The sequence below is a fragment of the Anarhichas minor genome, unplaced genomic scaffold (genome assembly GCF_050575085.1).
Source record: "Anarhichas minor isolate MPS153535 unplaced genomic scaffold, ASM5057508v1 ptg000049l, whole genome shotgun sequence".
In the NCBI taxonomy this organism is placed as follows: domain Eukaryota; kingdom Metazoa; phylum Chordata; class Actinopteri; order Perciformes; family Anarhichadidae; genus Anarhichas; species Anarhichas minor.
The window spans coordinates 264,937-286,844 of NW_027466495.1; the positions used below are offsets into that span (position 1 = coordinate 264,937).

General features: G+C 42.5%; 4 protein-coding genes across 7 annotated transcripts; 2 read left to right on the forward strand and 2 right to left on the reverse strand.

Moving 5' to 3' along the window:
- Positions 1-1,503: 1,503 nt before the first annotated feature.
- On the reverse strand, positions 1,504-4,973 carry LOC142971779 (transmembrane protein 272). 3 transcript variants are annotated; one of them, XM_076112439.1, is made up of 5 exons: positions 4,879-4,973; positions 3,418-3,503; positions 3,250-3,300; positions 2,919-3,125; positions 1,504-2,495 (listed from the first exon to the last, which is right to left on the reverse strand). In XM_076112439.1, exons 2-5 carry the CDS (start codon positions 3,479-3,481, stop codon positions 2,287-2,289), a joined length of 531 nt encoding a protein of 176 aa, XP_075968554.1. In that variant the 5' UTR covers positions 3,482-3,503; positions 4,879-4,973; the 3' UTR covers positions 1,504-2,286. The 3 variants fall into 3 exon arrangements, with proteins under 3 accessions (XP_075968554.1, XP_075968556.1, XP_075968555.1); XM_076112441.1 differs by having other exon boundaries at positions 3,418-3,523; positions 4,879-4,895; XM_076112440.1 differs by lacking the exon at positions 4,879-4,973 and having other exon boundaries at positions 3,418-4,865.
- Positions 4,974-6,798: 1,825 nt separating this feature from the next.
- Positions 6,799-12,691, reverse strand: LOC142971763 (calpain-5). The gene is made up of 12 exons (XM_076112420.1): positions 12,527-12,691; positions 10,482-10,613; positions 10,184-10,395; positions 9,748-9,940; positions 9,452-9,639; positions 9,011-9,088; positions 8,425-8,854; positions 8,223-8,345; positions 7,933-8,129; positions 7,300-7,418; positions 7,078-7,214; positions 6,799-6,975 (listed from the first exon to the last, which is right to left on the reverse strand). Exons 1-12 carry the CDS (start codon positions 12,689-12,691, stop codon positions 6,799-6,801), a joined length of 2,151 nt encoding a protein of 716 aa, XP_075968535.1.
- A 3,946-nt stretch (positions 12,692-16,637) lies between these two features.
- On the forward strand, positions 16,638-18,620 carry cnpy4 (canopy FGF signaling regulator 4). The gene is made up of 6 exons (XM_076112444.1): positions 16,638-16,809; positions 16,981-17,107; positions 17,203-17,299; positions 17,458-17,580; positions 17,794-17,911; positions 18,084-18,620. Exons 1-6 carry the CDS (start codon positions 16,725-16,727, stop codon positions 18,194-18,196), a joined length of 663 nt encoding a protein of 220 aa, XP_075968559.1. The 5' UTR covers positions 16,638-16,724; the 3' UTR covers positions 18,197-18,620.
- A 95-nt stretch (positions 18,621-18,715) lies between these two features.
- LOC142971781 (zona pellucida sperm-binding protein 3-like) lies at positions 18,716-21,344 on the forward strand. Of its 2 annotated transcripts, XM_076112443.1 has the most exons (8): positions 18,716-19,214; positions 19,426-19,544; positions 19,895-19,986; positions 20,144-20,318; positions 20,507-20,624; positions 20,712-20,794; positions 20,905-21,032; positions 21,151-21,344. In XM_076112443.1, the coding sequence occupies exons 1-8, from the start codon at positions 18,726-18,728 to the stop codon at positions 21,219-21,221; spliced, it is 1,275 nt and encodes a 424-aa protein (XP_075968558.1). In that variant the 5' UTR covers positions 18,716-18,725; the 3' UTR covers positions 21,222-21,344. The 2 variants fall into 2 exon arrangements, with proteins under 2 accessions (XP_075968558.1, XP_075968557.1); XM_076112442.1 differs by having other exon boundaries at positions 20,905-21,344.
- Positions 21,345-21,908: the final 564 nt, after the last annotated feature.

Consider the following 21,908-nt stretch of genomic DNA (forward strand, 5'->3'; position numbering starts at 1 on the left):
ATTAACAAATAGTTGTGTTTAATTTATGCAATGTCAACATTGTTTTTAAATCCTTGAAAAGATAACGTAGGCTGCCTCGCCGCTCATTTTATGCAAACGTTAACCGTTCTCCACCCTGCCCCAACACCCCAACATCAAGTCAACTTCTGGAGTCTGATCACGGGTTAAAACTGCAAATGTAACTGCAAAAAAAAAAAAATAATAAGTGTGTCAGTAGTAATGCAATGCGGTGAAAAGTCCCTGTTTGTCGTTTTATTCTCCGACACTTACCTTTCCCCTCTGTGTGCGTGTGCCGCTGTGACAGCCGCGCCTCGTGAGATGCCAAACCTCCACCTCTCGGGAGTGCGCATGCCCAGAGCGACGTTCACACGGTCAGCTGATGTGCTCTCTATAACCAAAATAGGAAAGGGTTGTTTTTCCAGCTGAAGATCCATGAAACAAATGTACCAAAACTATTATTTATGTTAACAGTAATAGATTAATCAAATGGTCACTTCATACCTTTCTGTGAGTAAGAGTATCTCCTCGGTGTATCTCCTCTCTGACGGCCAGAGGGGACAGCTGTGACATTTGAAAGTTAGAGACAGTCCACTTGAGGTGTGGGAGAGTTTACGTGTCATGTGTGCGTGTCTCAACTTCCTGGTTTATCCTCTTTTTTTTTTTCTTGATGCTTGTACTCAGTTCCCTTTTGGTCTATTAATCAGGAGATACATCAGCATTTATCTTTAGATATCAAGTTTCATAAACATGGTCTTATCCAACCACTTCAATCTTTTTGGGTAAGGTAACTGAACAGAATTCTTTCCATTTTCTTTAAATCTCTCATTTATCCATAAAAGTAGAAATAGAAATATAAGGATAATTTGATTTAAATAAGCTTAACTTTTATTCTAACTTTTTTGTTGCTTGCAATTAAAATGAGTTGAGTCAGAGCCCAACGGGAAGATATGTGGTATGTAGAAATATATCACGTTATTTCTCTATGTCTACTGGAACATTCTCCAAATATATAGTCTCTTTGTGAATCCAGACCTGATTGATCAACTGCATGACTCAAGAACACAGAGCAGTGGGAGATCAAAATAAGTTTAAATGGGCAATTTTTAAGGTGCAAATCAGTGCAAAGTAAACAAAACAAAGAAATCAAATAGGCAAAGCAAAGAGGTGCTTAGGTTTGTGCTCCACAATAGATGATGTGGGAAAGTGAAGAGAGGCTCATCATCTATTGAGTAGAATCCCCTGCTCATTAGCAGCTTTAAACAATCTCACTTGGATGTTTCATTTCCTTCATCATGGTTCCCATATTTCCAAGCTGATAGATCATGATTTCCCCGCTTGATTATTTATCGAGAACAGTTTAAAAAAGGTCTTTTCGTTTTATGAAGCGACAGCTTCCCTTTTTCCCTCTCCGTCTTAGTAACCTCGGTGGTTGAACAGGCGGTTTTAAAACATCCTGAAGTCAGAAATCACTCATTAGGAGAAATACACTTCCAATATTTACAGTTTCCATTTTACACATTTCTTTCTCTTTTAATAGATTTATTTCAGGTTACAACATATCTTTGGTTGAATCATGGTAAATATACTGTATGTAATCTTAATCATGTTACATTATTCATAGCAGTGAAAGTCATCTGATACAGTTTGATTTTTAAGTTAAGTGTTGTGATTCATAAGGGAGACCAAAAAGGGAAGCATAAAAAAAAAATGTTCCCCCTGGAAACATACCACTGCATTAGGCATCATAAAGTATCTTATATAGGCTTGTACTGGATAATAAATCATTGTCTATTAAAGTGCATGATGGGAAAGATGTGGCATATGATTGTTTGTTTTATAGAGTGCCATCCTGACACAAATTATTATCAAAAAAGTAACAACAAAGCAAAATGAACTCACAAAAACCAGACATTTCCTGTTCTCTGTATTAAGTTTAAGCCCAATTCCTGGTTGAACATGTAAACATTACATCTCGTGTATCTTTTGGACTGGAAGTGAGAGGGGATTCCTACAAACAGAGTGCATAGCAGCTTCTGCAGGAGGTAGAAAAAGGCTCTGCATCGAGAAAACACTTTCAGACGTTATCAGTGACAAAACATCTACAGCATCTTGGAGTTAAGTGTTTATCTAAATGAGGCTGTCGAAACAAAGGCTGTGCAACCAGAAGTGCCACTAGGAGACATGGTGGGCGTTAAGATGAAACATATTAGTCTTTTGTCGCACTATATCAAGCAATCAACAGCCTCATTAGACGCATCCCGTCCCCTCGTTGGTTTGTTTTTGTCTCTAGACGTCGTCGTCTGCGTCGGCTCGGCCACACAGGCAAAAGCAGAGGAGGACACAGAAGCCGCCAACCAGGAACAGACCCAGCAGGATGTAGACTAAGGTGGTGGTCCAGAAGGCGAACAGGTAGAGCGTCCTGTCGCAGTACAGATCCGCACTTGTTGCGTTTTTGATGTAGTTGGGCTGGTAAATAGAGTATATCCACACGTTACCTATAGGCAAGAAAGAGAAGAGGATAACTATGCTGCCATTTCCTGTTTTGGATGAGAGGATGACGGCCCGCTACGCCCCAATGATTTGATTGTATTGCAGATGTTTGAGCCAACAATTATGTCATTTAGCCCCTAATATGTTTCAAAAGATGTATAATGAACCTCATTGGGCTGGTTCCTTAAGCTGATTTTTTAGAGAAGGAGTGCGTTTCCTTTCAACATCCTCATTTCCAGTTTTTTAAACTCCCTTTACATGTCAGAGGTCTGTGTGCAGCCGTGTCAATTCTAAAAAGGCAGTGGGCCTCTATGGAAGACATAGATGGACATCTAATGGCCAACACGCGTTACTACAACTTGCACCTGTCTTTGGTCGTGCTTCCCTCCCTTGAGCTCCTTCGTCAGCCCGCCGCTGTTTCAACTCACCAGCTATGAACCAGCAGAAGAGGAACAAAGATGTCAACGAGTTCCAGGTCGTGCAGACCCGACTGAGCGGGTCGGGGGTGCTATCTTCGGGGGTTCTGGTGCAGGGCAGGCAGGAGAGCGCCGCCAGCACCAGGCCAAAGACTCCCGCCACGATCAGATAGATGGGGATGTAGTGCTGCCGCGGACAGTCATCCAGATGTATTGCACCTGATGGACACGTGGTCGATGACAGGAGATTAGTTCAATTCTGACTTTCAACATATTTAAAATACAAGATTTCAATGGAACAAATAACACAAATAAAATGTCTGAATGTGAATCGCTCACTCACCGATGATAATCTGAGCAACGGGTATGACACAAAATACCAACTTTGAACATGCTGCGAGAAGAAAGAAAACAATTAGATGAACGCGCGGACACCTGCAGCCTCCTTTCTGCACATAATCAAAACCAAATGAAACTATAACAGGAATGTGTACGGTTCAGTTGATCTCACCTAGCATCGGTGTTGGGGGTTGAGGGCGGCTGCGGATGCGTTGAATAAGGCCGGTGTTTGACATGATGAGTAGTGGGGATGCTCACCTACAGAGGAAGATCAAGAACTGAGAGAGAAGTGTCGACTCAGGTCGTCTACATTGTTCTGCATGCTGAAACATTTTACTCAAAGAGATCTTTTATCGGCCAGAAGACGAGAAGGAAACAAAAGGTTTTCAGAATGTTAACATAAGAAGACAAGATGTTGCTCCCATCAAAGGCAACATCACTGTTTTACAGAGGTAGAGTTCAGATTATCCTTTTATCACAGTACTGGGTTTCAAGGGAATTTCAATTGACCAGTTGTTTCTTAAATTCTCACGATGAGTAATCTGAATTTGATGTGTAAAATCAGTGGAGTTTCCCTTTAAACATTTAGGGAAATTACTCAAAGAAGTGTCCTAGGTTTCATTTGTGTTAAATGTATGTTTTTAAGGACCAGGAACGATGCCCAGACCCGTCATACATGCATGTTGCTGCTCATTAGAGTGATCTAATCTTGGGTCAGTTCATTTAGCCACAATTCAGACCAGCCTGAATTCAATTTAGTTGTCATGCAACTCCTAATTATGAGTGTTCACCACTGAAAATATGAGTACACAAGATGGACATGAACAAATGCAAAATGCCTTCAGCTTTGTGTCATTTCCCCTCAATCTCTCTGACTGATCAGCTAAACATTCATTCTGTGAACTCTAGTCCAGCACTGTACAACTAAAGGTTTCAAGATTAGCAATGCTGTTTACGCCAAATTCCTGCCCTGCCTATGTTCTGTCACTTAGAAAATGTTTTCCTCTTACAGGCGAAAGTGAAACTCAGTCATCCTCCACATTTGTTATGGTTTCAGAATGATGAAGACAGCTGGAGAACACTTAGATACAAAATAGGGTGTAGAGTGCACAGTGAGACTTTATAGTCAACAAGTTCCTGGTAATTTAAGTCCTGGGACTACTTTTTAAAGGAAATAAAAGCTTCCTTCAGCCCATTGTTGTCTCAGTTTTACGTTCACATAGTAGCCTACTTGTGTGACGACAGAATACTCTCTCAAGTACAGCCAAGAGGTTTGACTGCATTCCCAACAAAGCAGGTTTGACCAATAATCGACAACAAGAAACAACCTGTGCGCTTACTATAACATGAAAACAGACACGCGTGAAGCTGAAACATTGATTGGGTTGGTTCAATTTCAAAGTATTAACAAGTAGTTGTGTTTTATTTATGCAATATCAGGCAAATAAAACTAATTTTACGCAAACGTTAACCGTTCTCCGGCCCGCCCCGGTAACACACGCGACATCAAGTCAACTTCTGGAGTCTGATCACGGGTTTAAACTGCAAATGTAACCGCAAAAAAAAAAAAGTGTAAGTAGTAATGCAATGCGGTGAAAAGTCCCTGTTGGTCGTTTTATTCTCCGACACTTACCTTTGCTTGAGTCGGGAGTTTATCTTTCCCCTCTGTGTGTGTGTGTGTGTGTGTGTGTGCCGCTGTGTGACAGCCGCGCCTCGTGAGATGCCAAACCTCCACCTCTCGGGAGCGCGCATAGCCAGACCGGCGTTCATGCGGTCAGCTGACGTGCTCTCTTAATAGACCAAAACATGTGGGCTACATTTTGTCGGTTGTCGTCGACAAAAAAGAACTTAGATTAGTCAATTAAAAGAAAAAGTACTCATGGTGCCATCAACATGCCATTCTGCTGCCTGGTGTTAGTATGATACTGTTATTGTTGTAGATCAGGTGGAGCGAAACCACCACAGGCATACTTTGTATACTATTTTGGTAGTTGAACCCTGAACAATACATCATTTTAGCAACTCATTATAGGTTGTGTAAAACTGAAAAGTAACTTAAAGCTGTCAGTTAAATGTAGTGGAGTAAACATACTTAGTTACTTTCCAACCCTGATATTTCTTTACTAACATGGGTCTGTCGTCCACATGTAAGTTATATTCTTGATAAAAAAGATGTTGATGTTCAAAGCGGTATAAATAAACATGTCTGTTAGAACAAACTATGTTTCTTTTTTTCAGACTTTTATTTAGGTTTTTTTTAAATGAAATATTGCATATTTTCCTCTTTGAGAAGCATCTAAAAGCTCTTTAAATTAAACAATCTGAGGGATTTATTTTTTATTATTTAACTGCTCAAGTTCATTTCCACACTAAGGCTATTTCCAGGCTACGGTCCTGGATGTGTTGACAGCATTGACGTTAACTTAAGGAGGGAAATGAAGAAGCTGATACTGCAAAATTGAGTTTTCATGTCATGTTATTGTGAAGGACTTCTTTGGGAATAAAGAGATTCATTTTTTATTAAGAATAGCAGAAGAAATATCTAAGTTGTAAAAGTGATAATAAAGTGTGCATGGAATGCAGATAGAATAGATTAATAAAACTAAATAAAGTATCACGGAATATTTGTACAAAAGTACAAAATATGAAGACTTGTAAACGCTGTAGCTGTTTGATTTAGGGCGACATAAAGCGTCATGGTACTTTAAGATCTCTTTCAAAAGCAGCACCTAAATATAACTCAGGATAATCAAATACTGCCAACTGAGAGCAGATAAAGGCCGAAGGAGCCTTTTATCTTAACTTTATAGTTTGCATTAACAGAGGTGCGGCCACATAGCGGCTGCACAGTTGTAATGATCTTCCTGATTGTTGTCAGCCGCAGTAACGTTGCAGTTTATCTCCATAATCTCCATATCGTCAAAGTTAGAATATATGAAAAAAAGACTTTGTAAATGTTGTGCTACTTTCTCTGTGTGAGTGTTATTAAATAATAACTAAAAAATATCTCAAAATGCAACATGTCTGTCTTTGATTCACAAGGGTGCACTTCAATAGTGCACGTTGTCTGACTACTGATTTCAGTTTCGTCTAATCGTAAAAAGATATGAGGCCATCTGAGGTCAGCAAAATTGAATAAAAAGACTCTGGGCTGAATGTGAAAGTGTTCAAATGTGAAGTCTTCCATCATTTAAATCCTGCAATATTTCACATTTGGCCTATTAAAAATGACAAAACTCAAGCACACGAACAAGATAAATTATTTGTAAAATCAATTGACACTTTTAATGACAACAAGAAAACACAACAGCAATGATATTAAATATAATAGCACACAAAGTTATTTTGGCAGCAGTTTCAAATGTCCTTTTGTTAGACTGCTGAAGTCATGAAGGATGCCCACCTTCACGTCTGACCAGCAGATCACCACAGAGCATACACCGTGTATAATGAAATACACAATACACCTTTGACTTCATCCTTGAAGTTTTTGTTTTTACTAGTTCGTCCGTCAACTTCTTCCTGGGAGGAAGTTACCAGACGACTCTGTTCATCACAAGTCTGTGAGGCAGACGCTGGAGGACGTCTCGACGTAGACGCACCCTCGGCATCCTGAACGGGATTGGCCGCCTCGCAGATCGATCACGTGGCTCCGACTCCTCTCGGACTCTGCCGTCTGGAGTCGACCCTCGCCGAGCACGCAGTCCCACAGCCGACCTCTGCTCCACAACTGCACACAAGACAGGGTTGACTGTGTGCGCATACTGTCTGTGTGTGTGAGTGCGTGTGTGTGTGTGTGTGTGAAAGAGAGGGGAATATGGATGTGTCAAACCTCAATACAGATGGGTGTGCCGGGGTATCTCCTGTAGAAAACAGCTCTGAGGTTGAACTCGGGGTTTCCCTCCACCTTGAAAACTTGCGTCCTGATGGTGTCATTCTCACACCGCACTATGGCATAAACATCTGGAGCTGTGGATCATAACACACAGCAGGGTGTAAAGAAGGAACAAGAGAAGAAGTAGGCCTGCAACCACAAACACGGTGCCCTCTTCACCTGTCTGTTTGGGAAGGCCGAGTCCTGAAGCCCTGCGGAGGTGGACTGTGGTCACCACAGTGGGTTGAGGTAGAAAACACTGGAAGACAGAGGGAGACGGCAAATCCTCCCTCAATTCCCTAAACACACAAAAAAGATGGAACAAAAGGAGGATGAGGATGAGCATTGAAGAGGAACAAAGCTCAGTTAAATCTGAGAAAAGTACTGTTCCGGTAAAAGTGAAAGAAATGATCCACAATATTTTAATTTTTTGAGTTTCTTTGTGTTTTTTTATTATTTGTTCCCACTTAAGTTGTTTTTTCTCATTCCTAACATTTCTGTTGCATCATTTGTCATTTTTGGTTTTCTTTTTCGGAGTATAAACATATTGTGAGAATACTTGGAACATCTAGGTCACTCACTCCATAATGACTTCATCTTTACTGTATGAATATTTTACATTTGTTGTTTCAAACATTGCCCTAAAATCCGTTGGGAAGCACATGAAGCAGTTTCCATGTCTCACAGCAGAAAAACAGTTGTGCTCGGAATACAAATTTAAAACGAACAAAAACAAGGATGTCACGTTATTTTGACGTAGCAAGTGTTTTTGCCATTATCAAACATGCACACACACAAACATCTGTGACAGACCTGAGTCTGACATCGGAATGGCAGAAGAGGCGTAGCAGGAAGCGTCCTGTGACGCCCGGCAGGAAGGTGGTGGGCAGCACGACGTAGCGCCCTGGAGCCAGAGTCCCCCTCAGCGTCACACTGCGGGAGTCCATGTACACCGAGCTGGCCGCCTGCTCCACCACACACTGCACCCGGCTGCAGCGGTTCACCTCCACCTGGGCCACGACAATGCAGCAGGGGGGAAATCATTATTTCTGTGAGAACTGGAAGAAAGTCTTTGTTCACATTTCGGTCCGTGAACTGCTCACCTTCAGCACCTCGAAGCCGATAGGCAGGTTTTCTCCTCCTCCATCTTTCCTCCGTATCCTCCTGTCCTCCTGCTGCAGACAGATCAGCACCTCCTGCTCTTTGCCTCTCACCTCAAACATGAACTAGAGAGTCAGCAAGAAAAAACATGTTAAAAGAATCCATGCACTCACTGCGTACTAAGAGTTTCCACATCAGTTTTACCTGTGGATTGTGCAGGAAAGTGTCTCTGTGGTTGATGCATCCTCCACATCGACTCCTCTTATCCATCTGTGCCTCCCATCCTCCCACCTCTCCACCGTCGTCTTCCTTTGTCACCTTTTTCACAACCTTCTCTCGCTCACACTTTCCTCCTTCCCCTCCCTTCTTCGGCTGACTCTCCCCAAGTCTGGCCTCCTTCCGGTTGCCTCGCTGCTTGGTCACTCCGGGTTTGGTGTTGTTCTTCCCCAAGCTCAGCGCGTGGTTGCTGTGGAGGACGGTGGATGGAGGGGTTCCTGTAGTAGTGGGAGCTCGAGCCCACTCTCCGTAGCGACGCACTTCCCTCCAGTGAGAGCTCGGCCACAGCAGAGCCCTCTCCACCAGCCGGCACACCACCACGTCTGTGAAGTAGTGACAGAAATCCTCCAAATTCATCCTGAGGAACAGGAGAGGAAATTCATTTTTGCTGGACAACAACAGGACATTTGTATGAAGAATCAGCAAGATTTCAATCATGCTACATGGCCACTTTTGTTCTTTCCATGCTGAGGTATTGGGGAGCTAAACAAAATAATAAAGCATGAAAATCTACCAGAACTCCCCCACGTCTCGGACAATCAGGCCCGTCTTCTCCCTGTCTGCACGACTCATCTGTTGCCACTGCTGCGACCTGCAGGGGGCGTGCAAGGAGAATAATGCCAAAGGCAGCAGGGGAATGAAAATGCAGAGCTGCAGGGTTCAACACAATGCAAATGACATGTGAAAAGTACAAGTAGCGTTTCAACTTTCTGGAACCCTTTATAGGTCCATTTTGGCCATTTTCAGAGTTTCTCAGACTTTCACAATGTAAATGGCAGATGTCCCTTGTAAAACGATTCCAACACTATATTGTAAAATGTCGGAAATTGGAATTATAAAATGTTGTAAAAACAGACCGACACGGTTAAACTCTCCCACAGCTCCAGCAAAAGGTATGATGTACTCAGCAGACATGTGGCAGGTGAAGCCAGCGCAGAGTTCAAAGTACCCTTACCCCTGACTCCAGGGACCCGTCCAGTGTGTGGTCCCCCACGGGTTCCTCATGCGCACCATGAAGAGTCGGGACGTCCAGCCCGGCACCGTCTCCCCCAGCCTCACCTTCCTCACTGCTGTGATCCCGTAGGCGTGTCCTCGAACCAGGCCACAGTCCAACACCGACTCCATTGTCTCCCCCTCTGCTGGCTGAGAAATAACACATATAAGAATGCATTCAACTTATCCGAGTCGCTGCATTTCTGACACACAGTGCATCTCTTTTGCTTGAAGATACTCCGAGATACTGGGCTCTACCCGTATGGAGCAGGTGATGAGGGCTTTACGTTCATGAGCCTTAGCTAATGTCTGGAAGAACGCCCTCCTCTGATCGCTGTGCAGGCTGAGGGCCTCACGGTCCAGGCTGAGGGGCTCCGAGACCCCGCCGGTGAAGTCGATTAGCGCCTCTGTAGTGTTTCCTCCCTCCAGGGCCTCGTAGCAACCGTTTAGCCTGGAGAGTAACCAGATAGATTGACTGAATGATTCATAACTTTCCGCTCTTCTCCCTCTCCCATGTCTCACTCCACAGGTGTTTGTTTGTGCTGGAACTAGAGCATTTGTGTGTGTTACTAAGTTGGGTGCTGATGTGCTTCCACGGTTGATATGGCTCTTGGGGCTGGTAGGGCTTTAGTAGGTGACTGAGACTGGACTGAATCCTAAAGAGGGGAGGAATCTACAATTCTAGAGTCCTTACTTGGCGTAGGCCTTTTCCAGCAGGGCGCTCCAAAACTCTCGTGGTGTGGCCGAGCGGCAGAAGAGCAGCACTCCGTCCGCGCTGACCGGCAGACGGTCGTCCACAACGACGTCCGTCCACCGGCCGAGTCTCCAGAACCGGAAGTGGAAGATGCCTGCGTACAGGTCGGAGTGCTTCGGATTCCACTCCTGGCCCACATGGTCTGGGATCACCTGGGGAGGAGGCGTGGAGGGAGATGAGATGAAGCCGTGAGGGAAGAAAAGGAGGATAGGACGACAGAGGAACACAAATACTCAACCTTCTTCCACAGAGATGGCTCAGACGCTAAGCAGGAAATGGCAGCCACCATCCAGCAGTTACCCAGACTGCCTTGGTGCAAGTCCCGAGTGCTGATGCCGTCAACAAACAGACGGGGGTCCTTACATATCTCCTGTGGTGTGTTTAGGAGAAAGAGACTTCACGTTTCTTTTAAAGAAAGACACATTAAACCTACATTATTTGTATAAATCACACAGACAAGCAGAAACATTAACATTCATTTGAAGTCATGTTTTTGGTCACCTGACACACGGAAGTCTAATATTCTGTCTCTCTTTTGCTCTATTTTCCGCTCCAAATATCAGGCTGCTAAATGCTACAGAACGTTCGCTATAGTCGCTGACTTCTGTTACTTGGTGCTGTATAGTGTACAATGGGCTTTAAAATCCATCTGCCTGCCGCTGCATGAAACAACGCTGACGAGAGCGATGAGACTGAACTAAAATGAGGTAAAGTTGCGGGTCAGAAAACGCTAAAATGCTCCGTAGATCTGAGTCAGGTGATAATTCTCTGTGTGTTTTACCCCTTTCACATGCATGGCACATTTGATCCATTGTTGACATATAAACATTGATGATATAGCAGCTTTAAACAAACTCTGGTTAATGACTGCAGCAGTTAGTCGTGTCAGTGTTTCAAGAGGCCTGTGAGTGTCAGAGCACTGCTGAGGAGTCAGATCCTGTCTGTGTGGATCTGTTGATGTCCGTTTGGACAGGGTCAGGTGACAGTGGAGGTGCTGCTGGACACACAAATACACACTCGGTGGTCCTAACGTCATTAAATGTAACTCCAGACAAGATATGAACCTTCCTTGTGATGATGTCAACTTAGTAACAAGTATGAGGCCACCTAGATTGGGAAGTTAATAGAGTGAGTCCATGCATGTGTGTGTGTGTGTGTGTGTGTGTGTGTGTGTGTGTGTGTGTGTGTGTGTGTCAGCAGAGGGAGGCGACAGATGTCACCCTATCATACGACTCCCTGTTGATACACGCTTAAAATACCTGAGTGTATCATTAGGAACACAATACCATTAACCGCTTCTCTTCTGCCCCGAATCAGCAAATTAATCACCAGCATGGTTTCACATTAAGAGCGCTGTAGGTTTGGCCCTCACACTGAATGAACTTCATGAACTACTGAACAAAATATAACGAGCATTTCCGAATTTGGAGATACATTTGGACCGTGAATTCATAGCATCTGCAGGTCTTGAAAAGTCTTCAAAAGTATTGCATTTCTAAAAAACGAAAATAAGGCCTTTCGCAAGTATTAAAATTGTCATTTATATACATTTTTTCCTACTTGCAAAGAGATTATATGGGGATTATACTTAATTGTATGTACATTTGTGTGACCCTTCCAAAACAATTGAAACTATAAATGACAGAGTTTGTGACAAATGCTTATTTTGACTAATGTTGTGTTTCAAATGTTTCTTCTTCGCTGTATAGTGGCACTTTTTGTTTATACACGCATAAGCCATTTCCTAACAAGCCCTTGCACTATTGCATTTTGTTTTTAGGCCATTGACACTGGACGATAAATAATTTAACCTTGACTACGCCCATTTCATCGCCCCCATTGAAGGCCGCTCTTGCTGTAGCAACAATAAACACTGATACTTATACACAGCTACACCCATCTCAACACTGGGCTAAAAACACCTGGGCTATTTAAATTGGCTGCTGCATTTTTTCTAAACTCAGCTGTACACACACACACACACACACACCAATAGAGCGGTCCATCGGCATTCCCGCACCACTCAAGGTCTCACTGCCTGACGCCTCTCCTATAATAGAAAGTACTTTAATTAAACCTAATCTGATGGAGACGTGGCATGCTGCTCCGGCCTCTCGATTTAGATGAGGGAGGAGAGGAGATATATTTGTAAAATAACTCTTTGCTGTTGTTTGAACTGGTTTGAACTGGTTTAAACTGCTTTAAACTGGTGTAAAAACAATAATTCAGAAATCTATTTGATACAATTTCAGGGAAGAGCTTCTCCCTTCGCGTCACACTCACCATCGGCCTCTTCCAGGTCAGTCCCGGCGGGGGCTCCCTCTTGTAGAAGAGGGACTGTGCGGTGGCGGGGAACAGGGGATCCTTGAAGAGCGCACCTCGACGCAGGCAGGAACGCCTCAGCTTGTGAAAGCTTTGACCCTGGAAATGGTTCACTCGTTGGGGCATCGCGGCTGGAGAGGAGAGGCTTCGGGACGGGTGGAAAGAAGATGAGGAATGGGACAGATGAATAGTTTATATGGAAAAGAGCATGAAGCAGCATAGGGTTGCGCTGTCCGCATATTTATAGAACATCTTGTATGAATTTCAAATTAAAACAGCAATGTGTCAAAGTAAAAGACAGAGGAATTACACCTGTAAAAAAGAGCAGCACAGTTATTCAAACAACAGCGTCTGTCTTCGTCATAGTGTTTGTTTTACTGAAAGAAAGAGAAGCTCATTTGTCAACCTGCTTTAACACTGGTTCTCTTTGTTTGCATAGTTAATCACAAGACAAACAGTCGGTGTGCTAATATGCTGGTGAGTAATATGTTCATGGCTGACTGAACCAACAACAGTCCACAAAATACATAGGCTGGGTCGACTAATATTGTAAACACAGAAGTAATGTATCCGTTATAGCTTTTAAAAATATCTTGAAGAAAAAAATGTACATTTAAATTGCCTAAAGTAGTTAAACACCACTTAAAATAGGAAAGCCTGTGGACATCTAAAGGGTTACATAGCTCATAGCCGGGGTAGCTGGAGGTCCTGCAGGGTCAGTGTGTGTGTGTGTGTGTGTGCGTGTGTGTGTGCGTGTGTGTTGGGGATAGGGTGAGGGCAGCAGTAAGGTAATGCTACCGTTTTAGTCATCAGTGATATGAACTGCTGGGGTCCCTGAGTCAGCATGTGTGATCATCAACTGGTGTGTGTGTCGACGAGAGTATGCCAGGTGTGTGTGTGTGTGTGTGTGTGTGTGTGTGTGTGTGTGTGTGTGTGTGTGTGTGTGTGTGTGTGTGTGTGTGTGTGTGTGTGTGTTGATGGCGGGGTCAACTGAGGGTCTTGCTGTGCAGAGAGGGAAAACAGAGACGAAACCTTGCAGGAGCTTGGGTCTGCAGATACCTCACAGGTCAGTGTCGTCAATTATCAGCGAGGCTTTGCTTTTCTTGTATCATATTTATGCAGCGAGACGGATAAACACGAGGAAAACATATGACGGTAACACTCGTTCATGATCTATGATTAATGAAAGCATAATAAATTCATGACACAAATGCAGAGAGCAAATGTAGAAAAAAAGTTTAGTTTAGTTTAGTTCAATTTCAGCAAACATTCATGATGTTGCCAAGACTATTCTGTGTGCGCAATAAAGATATCTTAATTTGCACTTGTTTTTGTTCATTGCATTTAATTCATACTGTGTATTCATTTTTTAAATTGATGTTTCTTATTTCATTTGCTGTGGGATGTTTCGGCCTGTTTGTTTTCACTGCGCTGCAAGGAAAAGTTCCCTTACGGGACAATAAAGACTGAACTGAACATGTAAATACACGGTGCAAACAAAGAACACGCTTACAGGCAGCTTCATAGTTTGTGTAAGAAGAGAGGACTATCGTCGTTTCACGAAGCTCCAGCATGAGAAGCTTTTATCCACTTAAAGCTTATTTGTTTACTAAAAAATGATTTAACTGCGAGTTAACAATTATAAATTGACGGTACTGTTCATTTACAACTATAACTAAAGATACAAGAAACATATAATTCTTTAATAACTATACATTATTTTAAATATATGAAAATATAAGTTTGACATCACACATTACTGATCCACACATCCTCTGGCAGCATCAGAAACATCAGACAATATACTATTAACATGCATATATAGACATGTATTATTGTGTATTAAAGGGGCTTTGAGTGATAGACTGTTCCAGTAATGTGGTTTGATTGCTGCCATTCAGTTTGTATTTTGATTATTAGTGACACTATTCAGTCATTATTACGCATTAGATTGTGATATGTCACTGGTTATACATTAGAGAGGTGTATCCCATTTTTATAATATAAACTGCAGGTATAAATATCTATTACCTTAAAGTCAGACTAGAAGTTTATCCACTTGCGTTCCTGAGATGAATCTAAGCTCCTGGACCATGTCCTCCTTCGGTCACTGAGGGAATCCTAATTTGTCCGATGCAGAATGGCACAAATCACCAGCATTTGTCATCTCATTCTTCTTGTTCTTCTTTTGCCAGAGTCAGCTGTTAATAGCTGAGAGACACTTTCTCCTTCTGTCCTCTAAATCTGTCGGGAGCGTCCGATTCATCCCCTCCGGACACTTAACCCAGTGACATCTTCGAGATTAGTTTTACTAGACCTGGATGGAAAAAAAATATGAAATCAGAAAAAAATGTTAGTTAATAATAATACAAAAAGAAAACTACTCTGTGAATGAAGCTGCAGGGTAAACGTACAGCTTAGTGTGAGCACTGCAAGTTCCCTGACACCATCTATTATGAGTGTGTCTGTGTGTGTGTGTGTGCGCGCATGCATGTGTGTGTCCATGTGCATATAGCCTTGACTTACAGCGCAGGGTGTCACTGCTGTAACTTTATCCCCCTCCACACAGACAATAGACAGACAGTCACCTCGCTGAGTAACATGACACACAATTATAGCCATGGAAGCCAGCAAAATACCACAGTCACTGCAGTTACTCTTGAGTTTCAGACACTTAAGATGAACACTTTATCCTCTGTGTGCAAACTGTTCTGCAGCTGGAGAACATAGGAGTGTGTGTGTCCGTGCATATGTGTGTGTCACTCACTTCTGGTTGGTGACTGAGCTTCTTCTTTTCCTTCCCTCGTATCTCGCAGCTTTTCTTTTCTGTCCTCATGTTAACATGGTCCACACTTCCCCCTCTCTCCTAGTTTTCCGTCTTATCTTTTTGGTCTCTCCTCTTCCCTCCTCTCCTCTCCTCTCCTCTCTATCTTCTCCCGCACAGACTCCTCGGGTATCTGTTGACTGTCGAGTGTGTTTCCCCTGACACCTGAGAAACCAAGAGGCACGTGCCTTCTATTTTAACCACCTCGCTGCCAAATGACAAGCTAATCATCCCCCATTCCTGTGTGATCGACCCGAAGCAGCAACTCAGGGCTGATAGACTAGAAGTCCTGTTTCAGCTGAAGGCCTTTTGTTTGGAACAAAGGAAGCTAAAGATCCAATCCATCATAATTGAAAAGGAGTTGACATAGCAACATGTAAATAAAGGGAAATAGCACAATTTGTATCAAAACCTCAAAAGAATAAAAGTGTCTTGTTGCCCATATATTTCAAAATATGTTTTATTTTGTTGATAAATGAGGTATTCATTTATTATTTGTTTGTTGTTGTTTTTTCATCCAGTTGTTATCCCAAAATATGGAATTATTTTATATGTGCTTACTCTTGACTTAATGCCATTGGTTTTATGTTTCTGATTAAGAAATTACTTTTGCATAACCTACTTTATATTTAAATACCGTAGGTTCTTTTCTTATATGACAACATATTTAATAGATGTATGTATTTATTTACATAGGCTTACTACATATTAATGCATAGCCACATTTTTTTACTTATTAGGTATACAATAAAAAAATGTAATATTCTAATATTGACTGAATTAATATAGGCTGCCAAGTATAATACATCGTATCATATATATTTGCATTATATGCATTTCTACAACAATATGTACACATGTACTTATTCTACATACTGGCAGATAGTTTTTATTCTGCATATTAATAATATATTCGTTTATACATGACCATATATTAGATTTATTTAGATAACTATCCCAACCAATGAACCCAGTAAATGTGTGTAAAATTACTGAAAACACAGCAGTGATAAGTCACGCAAATGGGCGTAAGAGCTAACTAACATTAGAATAAATATGTTTCAACTGAATAAAATAATATTAATGAAATAAATGAAGGGTGGAGGTAAAAAAAAGTGCAACATAATGAAATAAATAGGCTCTCTTTTCTCATGAAGCGCTAATGGCGTTTTCTTCTATCGACAATCTTCCCTGAAATCCAACCACCAGGCATCTACTAGCCGTGTCTGTTGAGATATGCTACGCATGCGCAGTTCCAACTTGCCGAAATGCCGATGTGGCTGCCGAGATATTAAACTTTTGTCTCGCCTGGAAGTTTAAGAACAAACTGTTGCGATGAAACTTTATATCCTGGTTTTGTTGAGTGTCTTCTGTTCTGTTACAGCAGAAGAAGACGAGAGACTGCCGAATAAATGCGAAGGTAGGACGAAGAAGTGACACTAGCCAGCTGTTATGATGCTATTTACGTGACTTTATAACAGCGGTATGGCACGCGTTTGCATGGTTTTGTGTCCTCGAGCGTATGCACAAACCCTCTGACATGCAAATAGTTTTAAAATGGATTCATTCCTCTGTTTCTACCGTCTGTCAGTGTGTAAGTTTTTAACGGTGGAGCTGCAGGACGCGCTGGAGAAAACCGGCCGCTCCAAAGAAGTCCTGGAGGTCGGAGAGGTGCTGGACACGGGCAAGAGAAGAAGAAAGATTAAATACAACAACTCGTATGTTAAGTCACTTTAATAGGAAGAGGAAGACACCCTGGAGTCGAGACATTGTAAGTGAATAACCAGCATTTAAACCTGTATTCTGACCCCAGGGAAACCCGGCTGACTGAGGCGGTGGACGACATATGTGAACGCATCCTTCAGTACAGTGTCCACGCAGAGAGGCCCGGCAGCCTCCGATATGCCAAGGTGACTATATCCGTCTGCTTTTAGACATGTCTCCCTTTCATTAAATTCAGTATGTTCCACGTTAAACGACAAATCTACCACCGTTACCGTGCTTATGTTTTGTGCACACGTCTTTGGTAATATCAAAGTGCCATCCAGCTGGTTTGTATGTTTTGCAGGGTACCAGTCAGACCATGGCCACTCTGAAGAACCTGGTCCACAAAGGGGTTAAAGTGGATCTGGGTCTGCCGTTTGAGCTGTGGGACGAACCCTCTGTAGAGGTGTCAGACATGAAAAAACAGGTGTGTGTGTTTGTGTGACTGTTGTAAATGTTGAAACACAATCAAACGTATCATTGTTTTAATTTAAAAGGTATTGTACAGCCCTCAGTGTAACATAAATGCATTTATTTCAAGTAATATCTCCAAAGAGTTCGTCAAAAACAGAGGAAGGCCATTTTAACTTTTAACACAACGTGTGTGTGTGTGTGTGTGTGTGTGTGTGTGTGTGTTCAGTGCGAGACGATGCTGGAGCGGTACGAGGACGTCGTGGAGGACTGGTACTTCCATCATCAGGACCAGCGGCTGGAGAACTTCCTCTGTAAGAACCACGTCCTCAAGACCTCGGAACAAGGTAGACGACGCGTGGCCCAATGACAGTGTCTCATCCAACGTTCTAGCTTCACGTATTCAAAGGCTTTTAAATAATAAGTGTGTTATCAAGAACTCGGGTCACTCCTTCCTCTGCCGAACACAAACTGTGTCGCTCAAACCTCCTTTTGATTGGTTTCGTTTTTCTCCCTCAGAATGTATAAAGGAGGCGTGGAAAGGAGACATGGGGACCAAAAGAGGGGACAAGGAGGCAGAAGGTGACAGCACGCAAGAGGAGGGGACAACGCATGACGCTGGGGAGCTGTGAGGGAAATGTTTCCAAAAAAAGGGAAAACGCAGAAGGCAACTGAATAACCTCAATTTTAGCTACAAACTGCAAAGAAATGATGTATTATGACACTATTGTATCATTTTTACCAACATTTTTATGACCATTCTGGTGCCAAATCTTGTTTCTAGAGTTCATGTTTTAAACTACATTTCTTCTGTTTTTATATGAATGGTGTCAGCCTTTTTAAACACTCAGCTTTTTTTTGGATTAAAGTTTGAAGCCTTTGCCATTAAATATTATCGTCCTTTACAGTGTTATATTACGTGTACACGCTGTTACATCTCTCCTTATGCAAGCAATATGGCACACATCAATATGTTTACCACAAATTACAGCCTTTAAATGCAATATGTACAGTTTTTCATTGTGAATAAAATGCTTTTTTTTTTTTTTTACAACACTTTTGGATATACAGTTGTTTTTCTGCATTGTGTTCCAGAAAAGCGTCCCAAAATAACATGAAAGCAGATTGTTTTGTTGTGACGCTGCAGGTCGCTAATCAAGGATGATGAGTTTCAGGTGTGTTCCTTCTTTGCTGCATGTTGACGGCCACATTAGGAAACTTAACCAGAAGAGACGTTTTCAACACACCGCCACCACAATGCCTCTTGCTCCTCTGTGCTCCACACTTCCTCTATACATTCTGTCTGGATTAGTGGCAATCCAGTGCTACACATACCAGACCGAACCTCTTTTCCTGTCTTTCTCGGAGATGGCCGCCCTTGAGGCCGACTCTTTGCACGAGACAAACACACCTCACTTTGGGGATCCCGTCGGCGGTCACGAGGTCAAGACATTTGTGTTGAAATGTCACGAGGACAGCATGGAGGTTGTGATAAAAGCTGATCTGTTTGACCCGGGCCGGCCTGTGGAGCCCACGCACTTGAGGCTCGGACCTTTCAGTGCCGTGCGAGATCACTGCACGGCCAGAGTGTCTGGAAATGGGGAGTACATCATCAGAGCACCTCTGACTGAGTGTGGGAGTAAAGTGACGGTTGGTGAGCCTCTTAATAATCAAAATGTTACACTGGTTTTACTGCGGAGTCAGCAAATTTAGAAGTAAAACAGCCAGAAAACCACACTTTACTCTTAGTCGTGAATCCTCCCAATGCAACAGAACCCAGCTGGATCATTGCTTAATGCTGCCATCTAGTGGATTAGTATTGATGGTGCTTCGTGTGTGTCCTTGTATCTCTTGTGTGTAGTTTACCCAGAGTGCTGTGCTCTACAACAACCTGCTGCTGTACTCTCCTCCTCCAGCATCACCTGGAGGCATGTTGCGAGCAGAAGGAGCTGCTGTTCCAGTCCAGTGTGGATATGCAAGGTGCCATTCACACAAACCCGATGGTCCTGGATGCTGTGTAGAGTTGGAATAGCAAGCAAACTTTATTTAAACCGCGAGTACAATGTGCTTTAAAGGGGGAGATGGAAATAAAAGACAGAACACACTTTTCTATATAAAACCTTCAAAGTAAAAGTCCTAAAATCACCTTTAGTTTTCAGCCTCACAGGATAGATTCACACTTGTTTATTGTAAATCTCAAATGCCTGTATGTATATTGAACTAGTTTATGGTTACTGTGAGGGTAATTTCTGCTATCAATTATTAGTTTTCCGACTAGTTTCTGTGATAGATATGGAAAGGATTTCTGTTGAAGTCCCTCTACCTTGCAGGAGGTACACGGTGAGCAAACCAACCTGGAGTCCCCCGATCTCCATCCAGTCAACACACCTGGACCTGGACTTCCACCTCAGGCTCATGACAAGTGAGTTGGTTTCTAAACATGACCTATTTGATTTTATTCCTAAATACATCTGTTAAATAAGGTGGATTTATTTATGTACTCATTGGCAAATAAAAGTTGTATTTTCGTGGCTGAACTATTAAACGTGCAGATATTTTTGGGGGTTTTCATTCCTCAGATGACTGGAGCAGTGAGAGAAAGTCGTCCCTTTACTTCCTGGGTGACGTGGTCAACATGGAGGCCTCTGTGGATCATCATCACCTTCCTCTGCGTCTGTATGCAGACAGCTGTGTGGCTACTCTGACCCCCGATGTTAATTCTTACCCCAGATACCCCTTCATAGACCACCACGGGTGAGTCCTTTACGTCTTTTAATGTCTGCAGAAGTTCCTGCAATTAATTTTCCGAATGAAAACGACTTCCTTTGAATGGAATCGGGTGGCCCTCATTGCATGGATGAATCTGTTCTGTTTGTGTGTACCATTCTCGTAAAATGCACCCAAATTACCGGTTAAATCTGATAAGGACACGCTCTTTGCAGATGTTTTACAGACTCACAGCTGGACGGCTCGAGCTCCCGTTTCCTGCCCAGAGTCCAGGGCGAAGTGCTCCACATTCGACTTGAACCTTTCCTCTTCCACCAGGACCACCGACACACTGTCAGAACCAGTTTCACTTCTTGTTTATTTAATAATCTGCAGTTTAAAGAATAATGCCTAACGTGTGTGTCGTACTGTCTCCTGTAGATATACGTAACATGCTACCTGGAAGCAGAGCCCAGTTCAAACAAGCACCCAGTGAAAAAGGCTTGTTGGTTTATGAGGGGGAGGTCTGTTTCACCTCAATGTTTTATCTCTGTTCTTTCTGTCCACAATGCTGAACTTATCCTAAAAAACAGTGACATAAAAATATAAACAATTGTGTTTTTTTACCCGTCAGGTGGAGGTCAGTGGATGGTGATGACGGTGTTTGTGGGAGCTGCAGCAGAGTGGAGACAAATGACATCAGTGGTGCCAAGTCCAACCACAAGAGGGTGCTGATGATCACAACCAAGCCCAGACAAACGGGTATTGCGTCTAATACTAGTACAGTACTACTCAGTAGTAGTACTGAATACTCTGTATATAAAACACAGTTTGTGAGCCATGAAATTATCAACTTAACTCTGATTTTATGTCCTTGCAGAGCTGCACCGAACCAATTTGGGTCCAATGATATTTCTCCCGTTTAAAACGCAAACATCTGTATTGAAGTGATTGAGTTAAATAAACATAAGTATCTGTGAAATATGAGAAAAAATGAATTGTTTCATCTGGAGTAGGGGGTCCTGGCGCACCTGAACCTTTTACAATATAGTGTGTAATAAAGTGTTGCTGGAGCTTTTGTCCTTTTATCTTTTATTTTCAGACTCTTTCAGACCTGCAGATTCATGGGAAATATACTGTAAATATGTTTTTTTTATATTTCTATTAGTGTCATGAAACTCAGATGGATGTTGGAATATTTGCACAATTATTACCACCAAATATTGGTATTTTTTAAGGGAATTTAATGCTTTTTTTGGGCTATGTTTTTTATCCTCCATTTCTCAGATGGTGGTGCTCCTCCTGTTTGAAGCTTTTACCGGTAATCATGTGACATTACAGTCACCCATATCCAACCTCGCAGACCGCGCTGCCTGATAATCACGCCACTGTTTGGACTCGTATGTTGGCTGATGAAAGTCTGATTTGCTTTCATCATAGCGGCTTTCATCTTTGCATTGTAACCGATGCTAGCTGGCTGGTGAAGTCAGACAAACGAGGGCTTGACATGCGTAACCATTAGTTCAGTTTTTTTTAATGCATTTGTGGTTTTCTATTTCAACATATGACACAACTTTAACTCATGCATTACATGCTTGACTTCTTTTGAGGGTAAAACTCCCGCTACTAGATACCACT

Bases quoted from the DNA above. Each gene is read 5' to 3' on its own strand.
- cnpy4 (XM_076112444.1), top strand. From the start codon at position 16,725: ATGAAACTTTATATCCTGGTTTTGTTGAGTGTCTTCTGTTCTGTTACA. The intron at 17,108-17,202 runs GTATGTTAAGTC...TTCTGACCCCAG, and splicing joins AAGATTAAATACAACAACTC to GGAAACCCGGCTGACTGAGG. The intron at 17,581-17,793 runs GTGTGTGTGTTT...GTGTGTGTTCAG, and splicing joins TGTCAGACATGAAAAAACAG to TGCGAGACGATGCTGGAGCG.
- LOC142971781 (XM_076112442.1), top strand. From the start codon at position 18,726: ATGATGAGTTTCAGGTGTGTTCCTTCTTTGCTGCATGTTGACGGCCAC. The intron at 19,545-19,894 runs GTGCCATTCACA...TCTACCTTGCAG, and splicing joins GTCCAGTGTGGATATGCAAG to GAGGTACACGGTGAGCAAAC. The intron at 20,319-20,506 runs GTGAGTCCTTTA...CGCTCTTTGCAG, and splicing joins CCCTTCATAGACCACCACGG to ATGTTTTACAGACTCACAGC.
- LOC142971763 (XM_076112420.1), bottom strand. From the start codon at position 12,691: ATGCCCCAACGAGTGAACCATTTCCAGGGTCAAAGCTTTCACAAGCTG. The intron at 9,640-9,747 runs GTAGAGCCCAGT...GTTATTTCTCAG, and splicing joins TCATCACCTGCTCCATACGG to CCAGCAGAGGGGGAGACAAT. The intron at 9,089-9,451 runs GTAAGGGTACTT...CGCCCCCTGCAG, and splicing joins ACGGGTCCCTGGAGTCAGGG to GTCGCAGCAGTGGCAACAGA.
- LOC142971779 (XM_076112439.1), bottom strand. From the start codon at position 3,481: ATGTCAAACACCGGCCTTATTCAACGCATCCGCAGCCGCCCTCAACCC. The intron at 3,126-3,249 runs GTGAGTGAGCGA...CGTGTCCATCAG, and splicing joins CGTTGCTCAGATTATCATCG to GTGCAATACATCTGGATGAC. The intron at 2,496-2,918 runs GTGAGTTGAAAC...TCTTGCCTATAG, and splicing joins CTTCTGCTGGTTCATAGCTG to GTAACGTGTGGATATACTCT.